Genomic DNA, 19563 nt, shown 5'->3' with positions numbered 1-19563 from the left:
TCCGAACTCCGGAGATGGGAACTTGCTCTTCAATATATCCTCTCTTCCCGTTACCCACCAGGCCTCAATCTCCGCTAATTTCAAGTTGCGGCCACTCATACCTCACCTGTCATTCAACATCATCTTTGCCTCTGCACTTCCGCCTCGACTGACATCTCTGCCCAAACTCTTTGTCTTTAAATATGTCTGCTTGTGTCTGTATATGTGTGGATGGATATGTGTGTGTGCGAGTGTATACCCGTCCTTTTTTCCCCCTAAGGTAAGTCTTTCCGCTCCCGGGATTGGAGTGACTCCTTACCCTCTCCCTTAAAACCCACTTCTTATCGTCTTTCCCTCACCTTCCCTCTTTCCTGATGAGGCAACAGTTTGTTGCGAAAGCTTGAATTTTGTGTGTATGTATGTGTCTGTCTGTGTTTCTATCGACCTGCCAGCACTTTCGTATGGTAAGTCACATCATCTTTGTTTTTAAATATATTTTTCCCGCGTGGAATGTTTCCCAATCCCGGGAGCGGAAAGACTTACCTTAGGGGGGAAAAAAAGGACGGGTATACACTCGCACACACACACATATCCATCCACACATATCCAGACACAAGCAGACATATCAGCCGACCAGTTGCAATGGATAAAGAATTCTTGCAGAGCTCACAACCGACTGAATGTCAGTTGTGAGCTCTGCAAGATCCATGATCCATGTACTAATTTATATTTACGTGACAAACCCTAATTCTAAGGCTATATTTCATTTTTTACAAATGGGTCTATGCCGACATTTGCAAAAACGGCAATGGTACATTAGTCCTTACTAATGTAAAATTGACACCTTCTGAAGAAGACAAATTTATATTTGTCGAAACCTAGGTAAAGAATTCTTTATCCATTGCAACTGGTCGGCTGTTTATAACTTTATTACATGGAACCGTTGCTGTTGTGCAGCTATGTTTAAAATATCCAGAAATGTTCCAGAGATACAGCACTTTAAAATTTTTTCCAATATTTCCATCTCCAAAATGGTATGCACAGTGTCATCTTTGGAGCAGAAATGTTTTGGAGAAAACAAAGAAATACATATTCCTTACTTACTCCTTCATTTTAACATATGCTAAATTCAATATCATCCAAGATTATAAAGGTAAGATTTTTTTCTTAGCCTGCCTGAACTTATATGGTCTATGCCAGTAGTAACCCACCTGTTACTGGTAACTATTACCTGATCCGACATATGTGCAGAGTGGCACCTGCCAGAAATTGTAATTTTTTATCTGCATACTTGAGCATCTGAGCTCTCACTTGTCAAACGTATTCCAGTCATGTTATTACTCACAGTGCACTCATATTCTCATTGTCATTCAGTGACCAATTAAAAGTTAGTTATTTATGACTTTGTATTTCCTTGTGTTTCTAGTTAGAACAGATACAGGGCATTTTATGTTATTCACTTCAGGACTGTCCATTTTTGTAGCAATGGAACCGTGGGTGATAGAGCATTGTGTGTGTGTATGATACCATTCTCCTAAATGCTGAGTCCATTGTTGCAATGTGGCAAATATTTTGTACCCGATTTCAGTGCACACCTCCAAGTCACAATACCACTATAAGGTGTGTTACTGGTTTCAGAACAGCAGCAAATATTGTCAAGAAGAACCCATGAGATCCTGATTAAAAATGCCAGGAACCTGATAACGTCTCCACTGTGAAAGAGGCAATCATTACGGCTTCCAAAAATGATAAGATGACCCAAATACAACGGTGTATATGACCAATGAGGTATACTTTCACTTAAATGTTTCATTTTACAAACAACAATTGTTTTTGTGCCCCTGAACAACATTACCTAGTTCACAAAAGATCTCTCTACTCCACACGTGCAACTCAGTGATATGCTGTAGCCACTGTTAATCAGGTCTTGTTCTTCTGGGGTGGAGAGTATAACAGATACAACGGACTCTGAATGTTACATACTCAAGATAAAGACATTCTGATGGAATTATAGAGACAATGGATAAACACAGGGGGTGCTTATTTTCAACACGATTGTGCAACAGTGCACACTGCAAATGCACTCATGCCAGTTGTGATGAATGTTTTCCCCTGCCTATCACCAGACTTGTCCATTTGTGACATTCTTATGTGGCTATTTGATAGAAAGCATCTATGTTAACAAACCCCAAAGTTGAATGGAGGTGAAAACTGCCATTAAAGAAGAGGTGGCTCTGACTGACCAATGCCATATGGCTCAAGATATGAAAATTAGAGATATGTACCGTAAATGACCATGTAAATCAAATAGAAGTTAACTTTTAATCTTGTATTAAAAAAAAACCAACATATTACCACTCATTTGAAAGCTGTATGTTTCCTTTAGGTCACCCTGTTGCTTTGACTTAGTGGTTAAGTACCCTGGTTATAAACCCAAAATGTAAAAAGTGACCAACCATTTGGGTTTTGAGCTACTGTTGATACTACGACCTTTTTGACTACTATGCAGCTTTTGCCTCTGGCAATACTTTGTGTACAAGAAAAAGTCCAATAAAACCATAATTCGGATTCCATATCAGTCTGATCCTTGTACCACACTGTAATGGAAGTGATTAACACCACATACTGGAAATGAACATATTTTTTACAATGCAATCAGAGTGTACACACTTTTATTGTTCCAAGATGACCAGTTTCAACATCCTTATGCTATGATTATGAGCTCCCTGTCGCTGCTGGATAAGCAGCAACCAGCAGCAAGTCGCACTCTTAGCTCACTTATTTGTTTTACAGTTTAATTCTTAATTTCTTTGCGTGTTTTTAGGTACCTGCATAGTTTAATTTACAAATTTTGGGAGTATTATAGTATTTGAGAGTTGCAGAATCGCATTTTAGTACCCATATAATGTAAATTCGCTTAGTCGTCAGTTATCTGTTTGTTTTGAACAGCTTGTGAGATAAAAGAGAGGGAAAAAAATTACTAGGGATTGATAGGGGCTGTGCCTGTTGTGCACGGATTCAGGGGGGATTGGCCACCATCCGTAAACAGCTGGAAGCTGTACTGGCCATGGTTGACAGGCTCCAGGCTGTTGCCCTGGGCCGTGGTGACAATGGGACACCTGAGGCGAGCGCTTTGGCGTCTCTGGAACCTGTAGCATCGCCTGGAATCTCTGATGCCACTGCCCCCTCGGATTCGGACATCCTTGCTGGTCTACACTTGCCTGACGGTGATTGGCGAACTGTGGCAGGGTCGTGAATCCCTGGGTGGAAGGCGAAAGTTGGTGCTGGCCGCAAGGCTGTAACCTTTTGCCTCCATAACAGGTTTGAGGTACTGCCCACTGCTGAAAGTACTTCTGAGCCAGCAAGGGTGGCCTCACCTGTTGCGGCAGTGGCCGGTCTTCCTGGGAGGTCCGGATAACCGCAGAGGGTGGGATTGCTTGTCACTGGGAGCTCCAATGTTAGGCGGGTAATGGAGCCCCTTAGGGATATGGCAGCTAAGGATGCGAAGAAAGCCAATGTGCACTCTGTGTGCATACCGGGGGAGTCATCCAAGATGTGGAAAAGGTCCTTCCAGAAGCCATGAAGGGTACAGGGTGCAGCCAACTTCAGGTAGTGGCTCATGTTGGCACAAATGACGTGTGTCGTTATGGATCGGAAGAGATTCTCTCTGGTTTTCGGCAGCTATCTGAGTAGGTGAAGACTGCCAGTTTTGCTAGCGAGATGAAGGCAGAGCTCACCATCTGCAGCATCGTCGATAGGACTGATTGCAGACCTCTGGTACAGAGCCAAGTGGAGGGTCTGAATCAGAGGCTCAGACGGTTCTATGACTGCATAGGCTGCACATTCCTCGACTTGCGCCATAGGGTGGTGGGGTTTCGGGTTTCGCTAAATAGGTCAGGTGTCCACTACATACAGGAGGCAGCTACACGGATAGCAGGGGCTGTGTGACTGTGGGCAGTTTTTTAGGTTAGACAGTCTCAGGAAAGGTCAACAAGGGCTCCAGTCTCAAACGGTACAGGGCAAAGAAACAATGAGAATCGACCAAGCAACAATCGGTACTGTAGTTGTAAATTGTTGTAGCTATGTTGGAAAAGTACAAAAGCTTCAAATGCTGATAAAAAGCACTGAAGCTGAGTTACAGGAACAGAAAGCTGGCTTAAGCCAGAGGTAAACTCTGCCGAAATTTTTACAGAGGCGCAAACCGTGTTCAGAAAGGATAGATTAAATAAAGATGGTAGTGGGGTGTTTCTGTTGAGAGTAGTTTATCTTCTAGTGAAGTTGAAATAGATAGTTTGAGAATTACTAGGGGTAGAGGTTATCCCAACAGCCATACCAAAATAATAGTTGGCTCCTTCTACCGACTCCCCGTTTCAGATGATATAATAACTGAACGGTTTAAAGAAAAGTTGAATCTCTTTACAAATAAGTACCCCAGTCATAGAGTTATAATTGGTGGAGACTTCAATCTACCCTCGAGTTGTTGGCAAAAATACATGTTCAAAGCCGGTGGTAGACAGAAAACATCTTCTGAAATTGTACTAAATGCTTTCTCTGAGAATTATTTTGAACAATTAGTTCATGAGCCCACACGAATTGTAAATGGTTGTGAAAACACACTTGACCTCTTAGCCACAAATAATCCAGATCTAATAGAGAGCGTCATGACCAATACAGGGATTAGTGAACACAAGGTCACTGTAGTGAGGCTCAAAGCCATACCAACCAAAACCACTAAAAATAAATGCAAAATATATCTATTTAAAACAGCAGATAAAAATTCGCTTGATGCCTTTCTAAGAGAGAGTCTCCATTCCTTCCAAGCTAATTAAGTATGTGTAGACCAGATATGGCTCTAATTCACAGATACAGTATTGACAGCAATAGATAGATTAATACAGCATAAGTTAATAAGAGACAGGACTGATGCATCATGGTGCACAAAACATGTCAGAACACTGTTGCAGAAGCAACGAAAAAAGCATGCCAAATTCAGAAGAACGCAAAATTCCCAAGACTGGCTAAGTTTCACGGAAGCTCGAAATTTAGTGTGGATGTCATTGCAAGATGCTTTTAATAGTTTCCACAATGAAACATTGTCTCAAAATACGGTAGAAAACCCAAAGAGATTCTGGTTGTATGTCAAGTAAGTACACCAGTGGTAGAAAACAGTCAATACCGTCACTGCGCAATAGCGATGGAAATGTTACCGATGATGGTGCCACTATAGCAGAGTTACTAAATACAGTTTTCCATAATTCCTTCACGAAAGAAGATGAAGTAAATATTCCAGAATTCGAAACCAGATCAGCTGTTAGCATGAGTGACATAAAAGTAGATATCTTAGGTGCTGCGAAACAACTCAAATCACTTAAGAAAGGCAAGTCTTCTGGTCCAGATGGTATACCAGTCAGGTTCCTTACAGAGTATGCAGGCACAATAGCACCTTTCTTAGCAATCATATACAATCGCTCACTTGACAAAAGTGTCTGTTCCTAAAGACTGGAAAGTAGCACATGTCACACCAATATTCAAGAAAGAAAATTGTAGTAACTCATTGAATTACAGACCCACATCACTGACCACAATTTGTAGTAGGATTTTGGAGCATATACTGTACTCAAACATTATGAATCACCTTGAAGAAAATGACTTATTGATACATAACCAACATGGATTCAAAAAACGTTGTTCTTGTGCAACACAGCAAGCTCTTTATTCCCATGAAGTAATGAGTGCTGTTGACAAGGGATCTCAGATCGATTCCATATTCCTAGATTTCCAGAAGGCTTTTGAAACCATTCCTCCAAGCGACTATTAATCAAATTGCATGCATATGAAGTATCACCTCCGTTGTGGACTGGATTCATGATTTCCTTTCAGAGAGGTCACAGTTCGTAGTGATAAGACGGTAAATCATCGAGTAGAACAGAAGTGACATCTGGTGTTCTGCAAGGTAGTGTCATAGGCCCTCTGCTGTTCCTGATTTACATAAATGATCTAGGTGATAATCTGGGCAGCCCGCTTAGATTTTTTGCAGATGACACTGTAATTTACAGCCTAGTAAAATCATCGGCTGATCAATTCCAATTACAAAATGATCTAGAGAGAATTTCTGTATGGGGCGAAAAGTGGCAATTGGCACTAAACCAAGAAAAGTGCAAGGTCATCCACATGGGTACTAAAAGAAATCCGATAAATTTTTGGTATACAACAAATCACACAAATCTAAAGGCTGTCAATTCAACTAAATACCTAGGAATTACAATTACAAGCAACTTTAATTGGTTAGACCACATTGATAATATTGTGGGGAAGGCAAAACAATGACTGCACTTTGTTGGCAGAACACTTAGAAGATGCGACAAACCCACGAAAGAGTCAGCCTACGGTACACTTGTCCGTCCTCTGCTGGAATATTGCTGCACGGTGTGGGATCCTTACCAGGTAGGACTGATGGAGTACATTGAAAAAGTGCAAAGAACAGCAGCTCGTTTGGTGTAACCGCGTAACAGGGGTGAGAATGTCACTGATATGATACGCGAGTTGGGGTGGCAGTCACTGAAACAAAAGCGGTTTTCTTTGTGGCGAGATCTATTTACGAAATTTTAATCACCAACTTTCTCTTCCTAATGTGAAAATATTTTGACACCCACCTACATAGGGATAAATGGTCATCATAATAAAATAAGAGAAATCAGAGCTCGAACGGAAAGATTTAGATGTTCCTTTTTCCCACGCGCCATTCGAGAGTGGAATGGTAGAGTAGTAGTACAAAAATGGTTCGATGAACCCTCTGCCAGGCACTTAAGTGTGAATTGCAGATTAACTATGCAGGTGTAGATGTTATTTGATCTAAGGGGGAAACAAAGATGATAAAGGGTGAGCGAGGGGTTGGAGGAAGACTACAAACTGTATCACGCATTATATAAAATAAATTCCATATACTTTATGAACTTGTTATAAAAAGGCCAAAATTACACATACCTTATGGAACTTTTCATAAAATTGCCATGTTGCATTACATGAAATCAAAATCATAAAAGGCACTCCCCACACATACTTATCATGATTAAAATCCAGTTGATAAAATGTGCACAGTTGATAAAATCCTTGTACCAACCATGGACGTTGCAGCAAATGTGACTGTCACAAGCTTGCCGCACAGCACTATGCTGTTGGCGGAGTTCTAACAGAGGCAGCAGATGAGCTACAAAGTCGCCTATCTCGCCACTGGAGGGCATGTGTAGTACAAGCTGAAGATCACATGCTGTGGTTACAAACAACAAATAGTGGTGCACCAGAAGTAAAGATAAATTTCTCAAAGTGCCCATTATAACAATTAGGAATATCACCCGACCATACAAATAAAATTACCATGAGCTTATGGTCCATATAAAATCTGCAGTAATCACAGGCTGTGTGCATAAGCACACAGTGTCTACTAACTTTTATCTTTGGGGGCAAATACTGATATGTAAATATAAACATCTCTGTCTTCCTAGTTGAGCTTCACTGGTCACTTTAGTCTAACTTCATGGCCGCTCGGATGTGCGTATTATTTGTTGACAAGATGTGAAAGATTGGTGGCAGTTCTTTTTTTGTATATCATATGTTGTGTTGTTAAATGTGTGACTGCACAAATTAAAAAATGAATATACATCTCTGAAGCTGTTATTATTAATGTCAATATACCAAATGAAAAGAGTGTCAATATACCAAATGAAAAGAATCCACAGATCCTTCTGCACCATGTAGCAACCATTCATATCTCAAGATGACTGCACCAGTACATAGAAGGAGACACAATTTACATAGAAAATCGAGGTAAGATCAAATAAAAATTTACAACTTTCTGACTGACATTAAGATTTTTGTTCTAATCTGTCACCTTTTATCTTCAGCTTTTCACACAGTTGAAGGATAATGAGTCAAACCAGCTCCCTGTTAAAGTGAGGTTTGCAACAAACACTATAATTTTATGTTATCTTGAAAGGTGAATAGGGATCAGAAAACCAAGAATTGGCGGGGTGAGCAAACCACAGACAAAATGATGAAAGCAAGGTTTGTTTTCCTGTACATTACTTTGACAAGCATTTGAAGAAGAATAAGAAGAAAAAGCAGAAACAGACACATTGTATTCTAACTAAATGGGACTTAACCCACAAACTTTCTTACAGCTCTTTGTTCGATTAAATGTAAAACAACCATCATAAAACTGTTTTTGCATATGCCATTGAGTAACTTACTTCTGCAGATCTGTGCACCCTCCAGTTTATATTGCTGAATTTCTACATCTTTTCTCTTCAAAATTTCATATAATTGTGTTACTCTACCCTGCAGCTCTTTTACCATTAGTGCCAAAGGAACTGTTACTTCTTGCATAAACTGAAAAGCAAATTTTGTAGACATATAACAAGTGAAGCAACAGAATATCAGTGACTGTGTTATTGCAAGACACTAAAATTCATTTTACAATGTAATGTGCAAAGAGAAACTCCAATTCTAGAACACCCCACAATAAATAATTCAGTCAGATGAAAAAAATTTTATTTTCTATTTACAGTTCCCAATACACCTTATAGTTTGAATTTGTAATTAAATATGGTGGAGTAGGTAGTATTATCATATCTTTAATTTACTTTCAACACACTGAAATATGAACGAGGTACTGCATGATGCTGGTTGAAATACAAATGATTTTGTTGCATTATTGAGTGGTTGACAGGCACATAAGCATGACTGAAATCACTGAGGAGCCTTCTGGCAGTGTCTTTTTTCGGAGGGAGTGGGGCAAATCGGTTGACTGCAGTGTCCTATTCATGTACATTGTCCAATCACTGTGGCAGTGAGAGAATGTGTGTGTGTGTGTGTGTGTGTGTGTGTGTGTGTGTGTGTGTGTGTGTGTGTGTGTAAGGGGGGGGGGGGGTGCAAGCACATGTGCGCACACATGTGTTTTTAGGGTTCTGTGTCTCAATCGACATTGTTGTCCATCCTTCTATCCAAATGTTCAAACTATTTTTCTCAGGAACCGGTAGACATATCAAGTTGAAATTCATGTCCCATACTAAGATCTATGGTATCTTGGTGGTATAATAAACATTAACTTCTACGTCAATGCACTTGAAATATATGGCCAATTATGTCACATATTATGATATTCGCAAACTCAGTTATGAAAGATGCATATATGGAGTTTGAAGCGACAAATGAAAATTTGTACCAAGGCCAGGATTTGAACCCGGGTCTCCTGCTCTCTAGGCAGATGCACTGACCATTATGCCACCCTGGCACAGCGGCTTTACACAACTGCATGGTCTAGAATAGCATGCCTCCCCCTTTAATCCAAACCCCATTCACACATCGGCCCACTCGTTTTCCCCAATAAGCTCGCAAAGTATTGCAGAGGCTCTTGACTTGTACTGGAACAGAACTTCAGCATCGAAGGAACAGTGGGAATCTGCCTGAAACCCACGCATAGATACTTTTACTCAAATAAAACTATATGGTTCCAGAGACCTTTCCAAATCTCGAACATCTATGATGTATTTATGCAGACTGAAGCAATAAATGAAAATTTTTACCGAGGCTGGAATTCAAACCCAGGTCTCCTGCTCATCGGGCCGATGCGCTGACCACTTTGCCACTCACGAACAATCAAATCCCCATTCAGACTCAGTCCACTTGGTTTTCCCCCTAAACTCTAACACCATCAGAGAGGCTCTCCAACTGTATTGGAATAGCATCAAAGCAGGCGTAAAGCAATGATAAATGCTCTAAAATCACAACAGCAAAAGAACATCTGTCTCTGTGAGCACGATTACTATACATCATAAACATTGAAGTATCTTGATAAGACTGATATTAAATTTTGTAAATAATGCTTGCCGGTAACAGAGCGAGTCCCAACAAAAAGGATGTCAACTACTACGGGCAGTCAAAGTTATAATTATCACCTTGAGAAAATAAAGCTATATAAATAATTTTTTGTTTATGTGCAGGTTTGTAGTGCTGGTGAACACTGAAACCCTCCACACCACAGCACCCACACAATGACTACACGTTATTAATGGTTTGCGCCATTTTGTTTTGGATCCTCTAATGTCCTGGTACACTGCTGTGGTGTGTAGATTTCAAAACATACTAGGGATGCAGACACATACCAGAAAGGAAACACACAATTATGTAACTAATTTTGGAGGTGATACTTGAAACTTTAAAAAAATCCCCAATAAACGTCATATCTATATTCCATAACGGAAATTAGTTCGATGAAAACACCCACTGAGGAAATTTTTTGCTGAATACAAGTTATAAGCAGCATGCAATGGGAAACATAGAAATAAGGAAAAACACAGAAATAAGAAAAAACACAGAAATAAGAAAAATATTGCTTAATTGCTTCTAAACAAATATCCAAATAAATTTTACTAAGATCATACATTTAAAGTTTTATTCTGTCATTAAGACCACTGCAAAGTGCCAAGAATATATGCAGAAACAAGTTCTCCATTCATCAGTTATACAAAAGCATCTGACAATACTTACTTGCAAGATTTCTTTCTTTTTTTCCAGCACAGAAAGTGAATGCTGTTTGTACAGTCCAACCAGTATACTGGTGGGTCACAATTCACACAAATTTTAATAAACCCATAGCACTTTTTATCTGGGGGGGGGGGGGGGGGGGGTGTCACACAGATTAATTATGCCATCAATATTATTCAACTTATCCCTTTATGCCATGGTTAAAATATGGATAGCAGAAATGAAATCAAGCTGTCACAGAAAACAATAAATAATATTTTATTTACCAATGACAACAGATATTAGCAATTACAGACGATAATGTGTAAAAATGTGATTACTAATCACACAAAACTTTAAGATATGCATGTTTATGAATTGAGAAATCTAGATCCACGAAACATGTGCTCTGGCAATCAAGTGAGCAATAAAATGTTCCATGGCAACACAGTGATGCACGACACAGTAATATTGATAAAGTACACCCGCAAACCAGGCATATATAGTGGGCAGAGCCGAAAACAGAGTTGTCCTTCCAAAGGTGGAGGTTCTGTGCCATTTCCTCTGCACTGAACCCCTTCACACAGGTGAATCAAGCCGACTGCCTTCTGCTTCAGCTACAAGTGTTTGAAATAATTGTCTACAGAAATCTTCAGTAATTTTCACGTTGCTGGATGGTTCAGAGGGATTAGGAATGCAGAAAGGAATAAAAATGTTTAAAATCAGTGCTACCTTTTTGAATGTATGGGAATAGAATGCTCAAATTCATAACAGTGAATTCTGTATAAACACACATTGGTGTTTAATATAATGGAAGGAAACATTCCACGTGGGAAAAATTATATATAAAAACGAAGATGAGGTGACTTACCGAACAAAAGCGCTGGCAGGTCGATAGACACACAAACAAACACAAACACACACACAAAATTCAAGCTTTCGCAACAAACTGTTGCCTCATCAGGAAAGAGGGAAGGAGAGGGGAAGACGAAAGGAAGTGGGTTTTAAGGGAGAGGGTAAGGAGTCATTCCAATCCCGGGAGCGGAAAGACTTACCTTAGGGGGAAAAAAGGACAGGTATACACTCGCACACACGCACATATCCATCCACACATACAGACACAAGCAGACATATTTAAAGACAAAGAGTTTGGGCAGAGATGTCAGTCGAGGCAGAAGTGTAGAGGCAAAGAAGTTGTTGAAAGACAGGTGAGGTATGAGTGGCGGCAACTTTAAATTAGCGGAGATTGAGGCCTGGCGGATGACGAGAAGAGAGGATATACTGAAGGGCAAGTTCCCATCTCCGGAGTTCGGATAGGTTGGTGTTGGTGGGAAGTATCCAGATAACCCGGACGGTGTAACACTGTGCCAAGATGTGCTGGCTGTGCACCAAGGCATGTTTAGCCACAGGGTGATCCTCATTACCAACAAACACTGTCTGCCTGTGTCCATTCATGCGAATGGACAGTTTGTTGCTGGTCATTCCCACATAGAATGCATCACAGTGTAGGCAGGTCAGTTGGTAAATCACGTGGGTGCTTTCACACGTGGCTCTGCCTCTGATCGTGTACACCTTCCGGGTTACAGGACTGGAGTAGGTGGTGGTGGGAGGGTGCATGGGACAGGTTTTGCATCGGGGGCGGTTACAAGGATAGGAGCCAGAGGGTAGGGAAGGTGGTTTGGGGATTTCATAGGGATGAACTAACAGGTTACGAAGGTTAGGTGGACGGCGGAAAGACACTCTTGGCGGAGTGGGGAGGATTTCATGAAGGATGGATCTCATTTCAGGGCAGGATTTGAGGAAGTCGTATCCCTGCTGGAGAGCCACATTCAGAGTCTGGTCCAGTCCCGGAAAGTATCCTGTCACAAGTGGGGCACTTTTGTGGTTCTTCTGTGGGGGATTCTGGGTTTGAGGGGACGAGGAAGTGGCTCTGGTTATTTGCTTCTGTACCAGGTCGGGAGGGTAGTTGCGGGATGCGAAAGCTGTTTTCAGGTTGTTGGTGTAATGATTCAGGGATTCCGGACTGGAGCAGATTCGTTTGCCACGAAGACCTAGGCTGTAGGGAAGGGACCGTTTGATGTGGAATGGGTGGCAGCTGTCATAATGGAGGTACTGTTGCTTGTTGGTGGGTTTGATGTGGACGGACGTGTGAAGTTGGCCATTGGACAGGTGGAGGTCAACGTCAAGGAAAGTGGCATGGGATTTGGAGTAGGACCAGGTGAAACTGATGGAACCAAAGGAGTTGAGGTTGGAGAGGAAGTTCTGGAGTTCTTCTTCACTGTGAGTCCAGATCATGAAGATGTCATCAATAAATCTGTACCAAACTTTGGGTTGGCAGACTTGGGTAACCAAGAAGGCTTCCTCTAAGCGACCCATGAATAGGTTGGCGTACGAGGGGGCCATCCTGGTGCCCATGGCTGTTCCCTTTAATTGTTGGTATGTCTGGCCCTCAAAAGTGAAGAAGTTGTGGGTCAGGATGAAGCTGGCTAAGGTGATGAGGAAAGAGGTTTTAGGTAGGGTGGCAGGTGATCGGCGTGAAAGGAAATGCTCCATCGCAGCGAGGCCCTGGACGTGCGGAATATTTGTGTATAAGGAAGTGGCATCAATGGTTACAAGGATGGTTTCTGGGGGTAACAGATTGGGTAAGGATTCCAGGCGTTCAAGGAAGTGGTTGGTGTCCTTGATGAAGGATGGGAGACTGCATGTAATGGGTTGAAGGTGTTGATCTACGTAGGCAGAGATGCGTTCTGTGGGGGCTTGGTAACCAGCTACAATGGGGCGGCCGGGATGATTGGGTTTGTGGATTTTAGGAAGAAGGTAGAAGGTAGGGGTGCGGGGTGTCGGTGGGGTCAGGAGGTTGATGGAGTCAGGTGAAAGGTTTTGCAGGGGGCCTAAGGTTCTGAGGATTCCTTGAAGCTCCGCCTGGACATCGGGAATGGGGTTACCTTGGCAAACTTTGTATGTGGTGTTGTCTGAAAGCTGACGCAGTCCCTCAGCCACATACTCCCGACGATCAAGTACCACGGTCGTGGAACCCTTGTCCGCCGGAAGAATGACGATGGATCGGTCAGCCTTCAGATCACGGATAGCCTGGGCTTCAGCAGTGGTGATGTTGGGTGTAGGATTAAGGTTTTTTAAGAAGGATTGAGATGCAAGGCTGGAAGTCAGAAATTCCTGGAAGGTTTCCGCTCCCGGGATTGGAATGACTCCTTACCCTCTCCCTTAAAACCCACTTCCTTTCGTCTTCCCCTCTCCTTCCCTCTTTCCTGATGAGGCAACAGTTTGTTGCGAAAGCTTGAATTTTGTGTGTGTGTTTGTGTTTGTTTGTGTGTCTATCGACCTGCCAGCACTTTTGTTCGGTAAGTCACCTCATCTTTGTTTTTATATATAATTTTTCCCACGTGGAATGTTTCCTTCCATTATATTGATATCATTAATTTGAATCCAACAATTACGTTTGTTATTGTCACTGTTCCATTTCGAAATCTTTTCTGTCGTCTTATTTTCCTCTTTCTGTTTTTGCCAGTAGTTTCACTTTGTATTCACCTTCTCCTTTTTACCGTAATCTGCTATACTATTTTATCCCGCCTATATATATACTCAACAATACGTAACCCACTTCCAAACCATAACCAAAAAATTTTTTTGCCGCTTTCAGCACTACCGCCGCTATAATATCCACCGTTTCTAGTTCACAAACAGCTCCTTTCACCTTTTAAACAACCATTTCGGCCAGTTCTAATAACTTTCGCTTTATTTCCATTTCCGTTTTTCCCACATCACCGATCATTTTTAGCCGCTTCCCACAGGTTTTAACGCCATTATTTCTTCGTCAGACAATTGTTAGCCTCATTTTCATAATCTGCCACCACAATACCACTCCTTTTAATATACTACACGCAGTTTTTTCGAAATTTTCCCGAATTTCTCCGTCCTTTAACGTGTTTTGGCGGCAACACAACCACCTAACCTTTATGCACATCGTTGTCTACCAACCCAAGTCCAACATAGCCCAGCTGTAACCAACACCTTTTCGCCTTTTTTCATTCCAGATCTCCAGTTTCTTTCCGGTTCACCTTTATCTCTCCTCATATATTTTTATTTTCATTTTCATTTCACCTCAGGTTACACTTTCCACCTTCTAACACCATGTCACCCTCACAACACCCCCACAATGACCCCATTAAGTTTTATTTACATTCCCTCCGCAAACATGCCTTCGCCCTAGCCAGATTACGCTCGCATATTTTATTTTCTCAGGCTTGTCTGACATTTGGCATTACCCCCAAAGGCCTCACACTCAAAGTTCCCATCTCTGGCTGCAACCCTTCCTTCCATCAGTCCCTATACCAGTTCCAAACTGAACAATCCATTGCCCTCACCCACCTAATCCTTTACCTACACATCAACTCAGCCAATGAACACACCCGTCAACTCCTATCCTTAATAAAAGTCCTTAATCTTTCCTCCCCCACATCCACACCGGCTGTTCAGAGCATCCTCCTACAGGCCAACCGTAAATTAGAACAGCATGCCACCCTCCACCTCAAAAAACTATCCAATCTCCTGGTTTCCCACCTCCGGAAAGGCAACTCACTCACCCTTCACAACCTTTCCAGCAAACCTCAACCTCCTCTCATTGCACACAAACCCAGTCTCTCCCATCTACTCAATCTCCCACTTCCAGCTCCACTCCCTCCAAAACCTCAAAATTCCGATCAACACAATCTGGAACCACAACACCCTAATTCAGTAGTTAACCTTTCCTCCAAACCTCTCTCCCAATCCGAAACCTCTGTCCTATCCAAAGGCCTCACCTTCAGCCCCACTCCCAGATTCAACCAAACACCCCTCGTCAAAGATTTACTGTCCTACACCCGTACTCTCTGCTGGAAGTATCACTTTGCCACGAAGAAAAATGATCCTAATCCTACTCCTAATGATCCGACTCCTCAAGACACCATCCAAATTGAACCCTGCCTGGAACAGTTCCGTCCTCCGTCACAGCGGGACCCACCTCCTCTTCCTCAAAATCACCCTCTCCAAACCTTCCAGGAATTTCTGACTTCCAGCCTTGCATCTCAATCCTTCTTAAAAAACCTTAATCCTACACCCAACATCACCACTGCTGAAGCCCAGGCTATCCGTGATCTGAAGGCTGACCGATCCATCGTCATTCTTCCGGCGGACAAGGGTTCCACGACCGTGGTACTTGATCATCGGGAGTATGTGGCTGAGGGACTGCGTCAGCTTTCAGACAACACCACATACAAAGTTTGCCAAGGTAACCCCATTCCCGATGTCCAGGCGGAGCTTCAAGGAATCCTCAGAACCTTAGGCCCCCTGCAAAACCTTTCACCTGACTCCATCAACCTCCTGACCCCACCGACACCCCGCACCCCTACCTTCTACCTTCTTCCTAAAATCCACAAACCCAATCATCCCGGCCGCCCCATTGTAGCTGGTTACCAAGCCCCCACAGAACGCATCTCTGCCTACGTAGATCAACACCTTCAACCCATTACATGCAGTCTCCCATCCTTCATCAAGGACACCAACCACTTCCTTGAACGCCTGGAATCCTTACCCAATCTGTTACCCCCAGAAACCATCCTTGTAACCATTGATGCCACTTCCTTATACACAAATATTCCGCACGTCCAGGGCCTCGCTGCGATGGAGCATTTCCTTTCACGCCGATCACCTGCCACCCTACCTAAAACCTCTTTCCTCATCACCTTAGCCAGCTTCATCCTGACCCACAACTTCTTCACTTTTGAGGGCCAGACATACCAACAATTAAAGGGAACAGCCATGGGCACCAGGATGGCCCCCTCGTACGCCAACCTATTCATGGGTCGCTTAGAGGAAGCCTTCTTGGTTACCCAAGTCTGCCAACCCAAAGTTTGGTACAGATTTATTGATGACATCTTCATGATCTGGACTCACAGTGAAGAAGAACTCCAGAACTTCCTCTCCAACCTCAACTCCTTTGGTTCCATCAGTTTCACCTGGTCCTACTCCAAATCCCATGCCACTTTCCTTGACGTTGACCTCCACCTGTCCAATGGCCAACTTCACACGTCCGTCCACATCAAACCCACCAACAAGCAACAGTACCTCCATTATGACAGCTGCCACCCATTCCACATCAAACGGTCCCTTCCCTACAGCCTAGGTCTTCGTGGCAAACGAATCTGCTCCAGTCCGGAATCCCTGAATCATTACACCAACAACCTGAAAACAGCTTTCGCATCCCGCAACTACCCTCCCGACCTGGTACAGAAGCAAATAACCAGAGCCACTTCCTCGTCCCCTCAAACCCAGAATCCCCCACAGAAGAACCACAAAAGTGCCCCACTTGTGACAGGATACTTTCCGGGACTGGACCAGACTCTGAATGTGGCTCTCCAGCAGGGATACGACTTCCTCAAATCCTGCCCTGAAATGAGATCCATCCTTCATGAAATCCTCCCCACTCCGCCAAGAGTGTCTTTCCGCCGTCCACCTAACCTTCGTAACCTGTTAGTTCATCCCTATGAAATCCCCAAACCACCTTCCCTACCCTCTGGCTCCTATCCTTGTAACCGCCCCCGATGCAAAACCTGTCCCATGCACCCTCCCACCACCACCTACTCCAGTCCTGTAACCCGGAAGGTGTACACGATCAGAGGCAGAGCCACGTGTGAAAGCACCCACGTGATTTACCAACTGACCTGCCTACACTGTGATGCATTCTATGTGGGAATGACCAGCAACAAACTGTCCATTCGCATGAATGGACACAGGCAGACAGTGTTTGTTGGTAATGAGGATCACCCTGTGGCTAAACATGCCTTGGTGCACAGCCAGCACATCTTGGCACAGTGTTACACCGTCCGGGTTATCTGGATACTTCCCACCAACACCAACCTATCCGAACTCCGGAGATGGGAACTTGCCCTTCAGTATATCCTCTCTTCTCGTCATCCGCCAGGCCTCAATCTCCGCTAATTTAAAGTTGCCGCCACTCATACCTCACCTGTCTTTCAACAACTTCTTTGCCTCTACACTTCTGCCTCGACTGACATCTCTGCCCAAACTCTTTGTCTTTAAATATGTCTGCTTGTGTCTGTATGTGTGGATGGATATGTGCGTGTGTGCGAGTGTATACCTGTCCTTTTTTCCCCCTAAGGTAAGTCTTTCCGCTCCCGGGATTGGAATGACTCCTTACCCTCTCCCTTAAAACCCACTTCCTTTCGTCTTCCCCTCTCCTTCCCTCTTTCCTGATGAGGCAACAGTTTGTTGCGAAAGCTTGAATTTTGTGTGTGTGTTTGTGTTTGTTTGTGTGTCTATCGACCTGCCAGCGCTTTTGTTCGGTAAGTCACCTCATCTTTGTTTTTACACATTGGTGTTTAGTATGATTTTGTAGTTTAATGAGGATAAAACTCTCAGACTGGATGGAAAAGTCTTAATAATGACTGTAAATTTGAATATCATTATGGAGAGCAAGAAAAAAGTTTCTTGATAGTATGCAGCACACGAAATAAATTAAGCAAATCAAAATGTGTATTTTCAGCTTAACAACAAAAAGATGACATATGAACAAATATATTAATAAATAATTTTACTGTTAATAAAATGGAAGTAACTCTTAAATAATAGTAATTTTTACTTTGAAAAGTTTTCATTGCTGGATTAAAGAAACATGAGCAGCTTCTTTGTTTCCTCACTGCATCTTACAATAGTACTAAATATCCCAAATGTTCAGCTATGTTTTAGTCAAATGATTGCCTCTTCCAACTAGTTCCACCTCCTACAGCAGTAACTGAGACTACTGGAGGGAGTGCACTTATTGGAAACTTTCACTTGTTCACCAGTTAACCACATCCAATGACTAGCTCTAACCATGGGTGGCATTTACCATGTGCTGTGCCTCTCTGCCAGTAGCATACCCTCTCAAGATGCACATTATCATCCCTATGGACTGCAGTCCTCACAGTACCCTTTTATAACACATATACTGGTATGAAAGTTCCCAACATGGTGCCCTATCATTTGAAAGCAGTAATGACACCACTACTGGTCTCTTTCCACTATATTGCCATGAATGAATGGGTCCCAGGGGCATGCCTGAAACAGTGAGAATCTCTTTCTATGCAAGACCAACTATTGGTGAATTTCTGGTCAGTTTGTGGTGGGCAAGATACAGAATCTGCCAATTCACTTGGTGCTTTCTGCTGTATCCACAAACTACAGTAGCAGCACTTCATACGACAAGGCTTGTCAGATCGCAACGCCTGTTACACTTCTCTGCTCTGCTGAGGATGACACACCAGACAGCGGACAAACCCTGTGGATCTGTTTATGGTTACTTGGTGCCAACCAGGGGTCTGCGGAGTGACACAAGTAGGCCTGCACAGTGATGCATCACCAGCTTTGTGTATTTGCTTGCTAGACATCATCACATTACACTGCGGCTGCATCACTGCTGATGCCTCTTGCCTATTCCACAGAATTGGTATGAATTATTGTGTTGGCTGGATTCCCACTTGGTTGGCTGGATTAAAAAAGGGGGAAAGGGACCAGACTACGAGGTCATCAGTCCCTTCTTGAGAATCAAACAATGCCACAAGTGTGAGAATAAAACAAACGAGACTGACAGCTCAAAACAGAATGAAAGGAAAAATCACAAGAATGATGGAGGGCAATAAACATGTAAATGGACAAAAGGGGACAAGAAAACCACAGAAACACAAGAAACTGGATGAAGAGATTAAAACAACAAAGCAGATTACCATGAGAATAAAAAAGAAGAAGCCAGCCACCCTGCAACACATTAAAACCTCCACCCTAGTGGTTCTAGGGGCAAAGGACATTTACTAAAACTTAGGTCAAACTATAAAACCCACCCTCACAAATAAAACATAAAACTAAATCAACTGATGAGGCGTTGCCAGATAAAATTAGCGGCAACAAGTCCAGTAACCCAAGATTTCATCACTGGGCAGTCAAAGTGGGACAGTGCACCAGAATATGGGCCACTGTCAACCAGGTGCTGCACCCACGCTCAGGCGGATCTTC

The 19563-nt window shown here is 42.8% G+C and overlaps 1 protein-coding gene and 1 non-coding gene across 2 annotated transcripts in view; both read right to left on the bottom strand.

The window, feature by feature from the left end:
* LOC126480769 (non-homologous end-joining factor 1-like) overlaps positions 1–19563 on the bottom strand; it is a 153538-nt gene that overhangs the window by 76643 nt on the left and 57332 nt on the right. The window contains exon 3 of the mRNA XM_050104065.1: positions 8226–8364. Within this exon, the coding sequence (XP_049960022.1) occupies positions 8226–8364 (139 nt within the window). The remainder of the gene's footprint in view (positions 1–8225; positions 8365–19563) is intronic.
* Trnas-aga (transfer RNA serine (anticodon AGA)) lies at positions 9197–9268 on the bottom strand. The gene has a single exon. It is a non-coding gene; the product is annotated as a tRNA-Ser (tRNA).

This window comes from Schistocerca serialis, chromosome 5 (genome assembly GCF_023864345.2).
Source record: "Schistocerca serialis cubense isolate TAMUIC-IGC-003099 chromosome 5, iqSchSeri2.2, whole genome shotgun sequence".
In the NCBI taxonomy this organism is placed as follows: Eukaryota; Metazoa; Arthropoda; class Insecta; order Orthoptera; family Acrididae; genus Schistocerca; species Schistocerca serialis.
The sequence above is the reverse complement of the archived record's forward strand: the minus strand, read 5'-3'. Positions and strand labels throughout refer to the sequence as shown.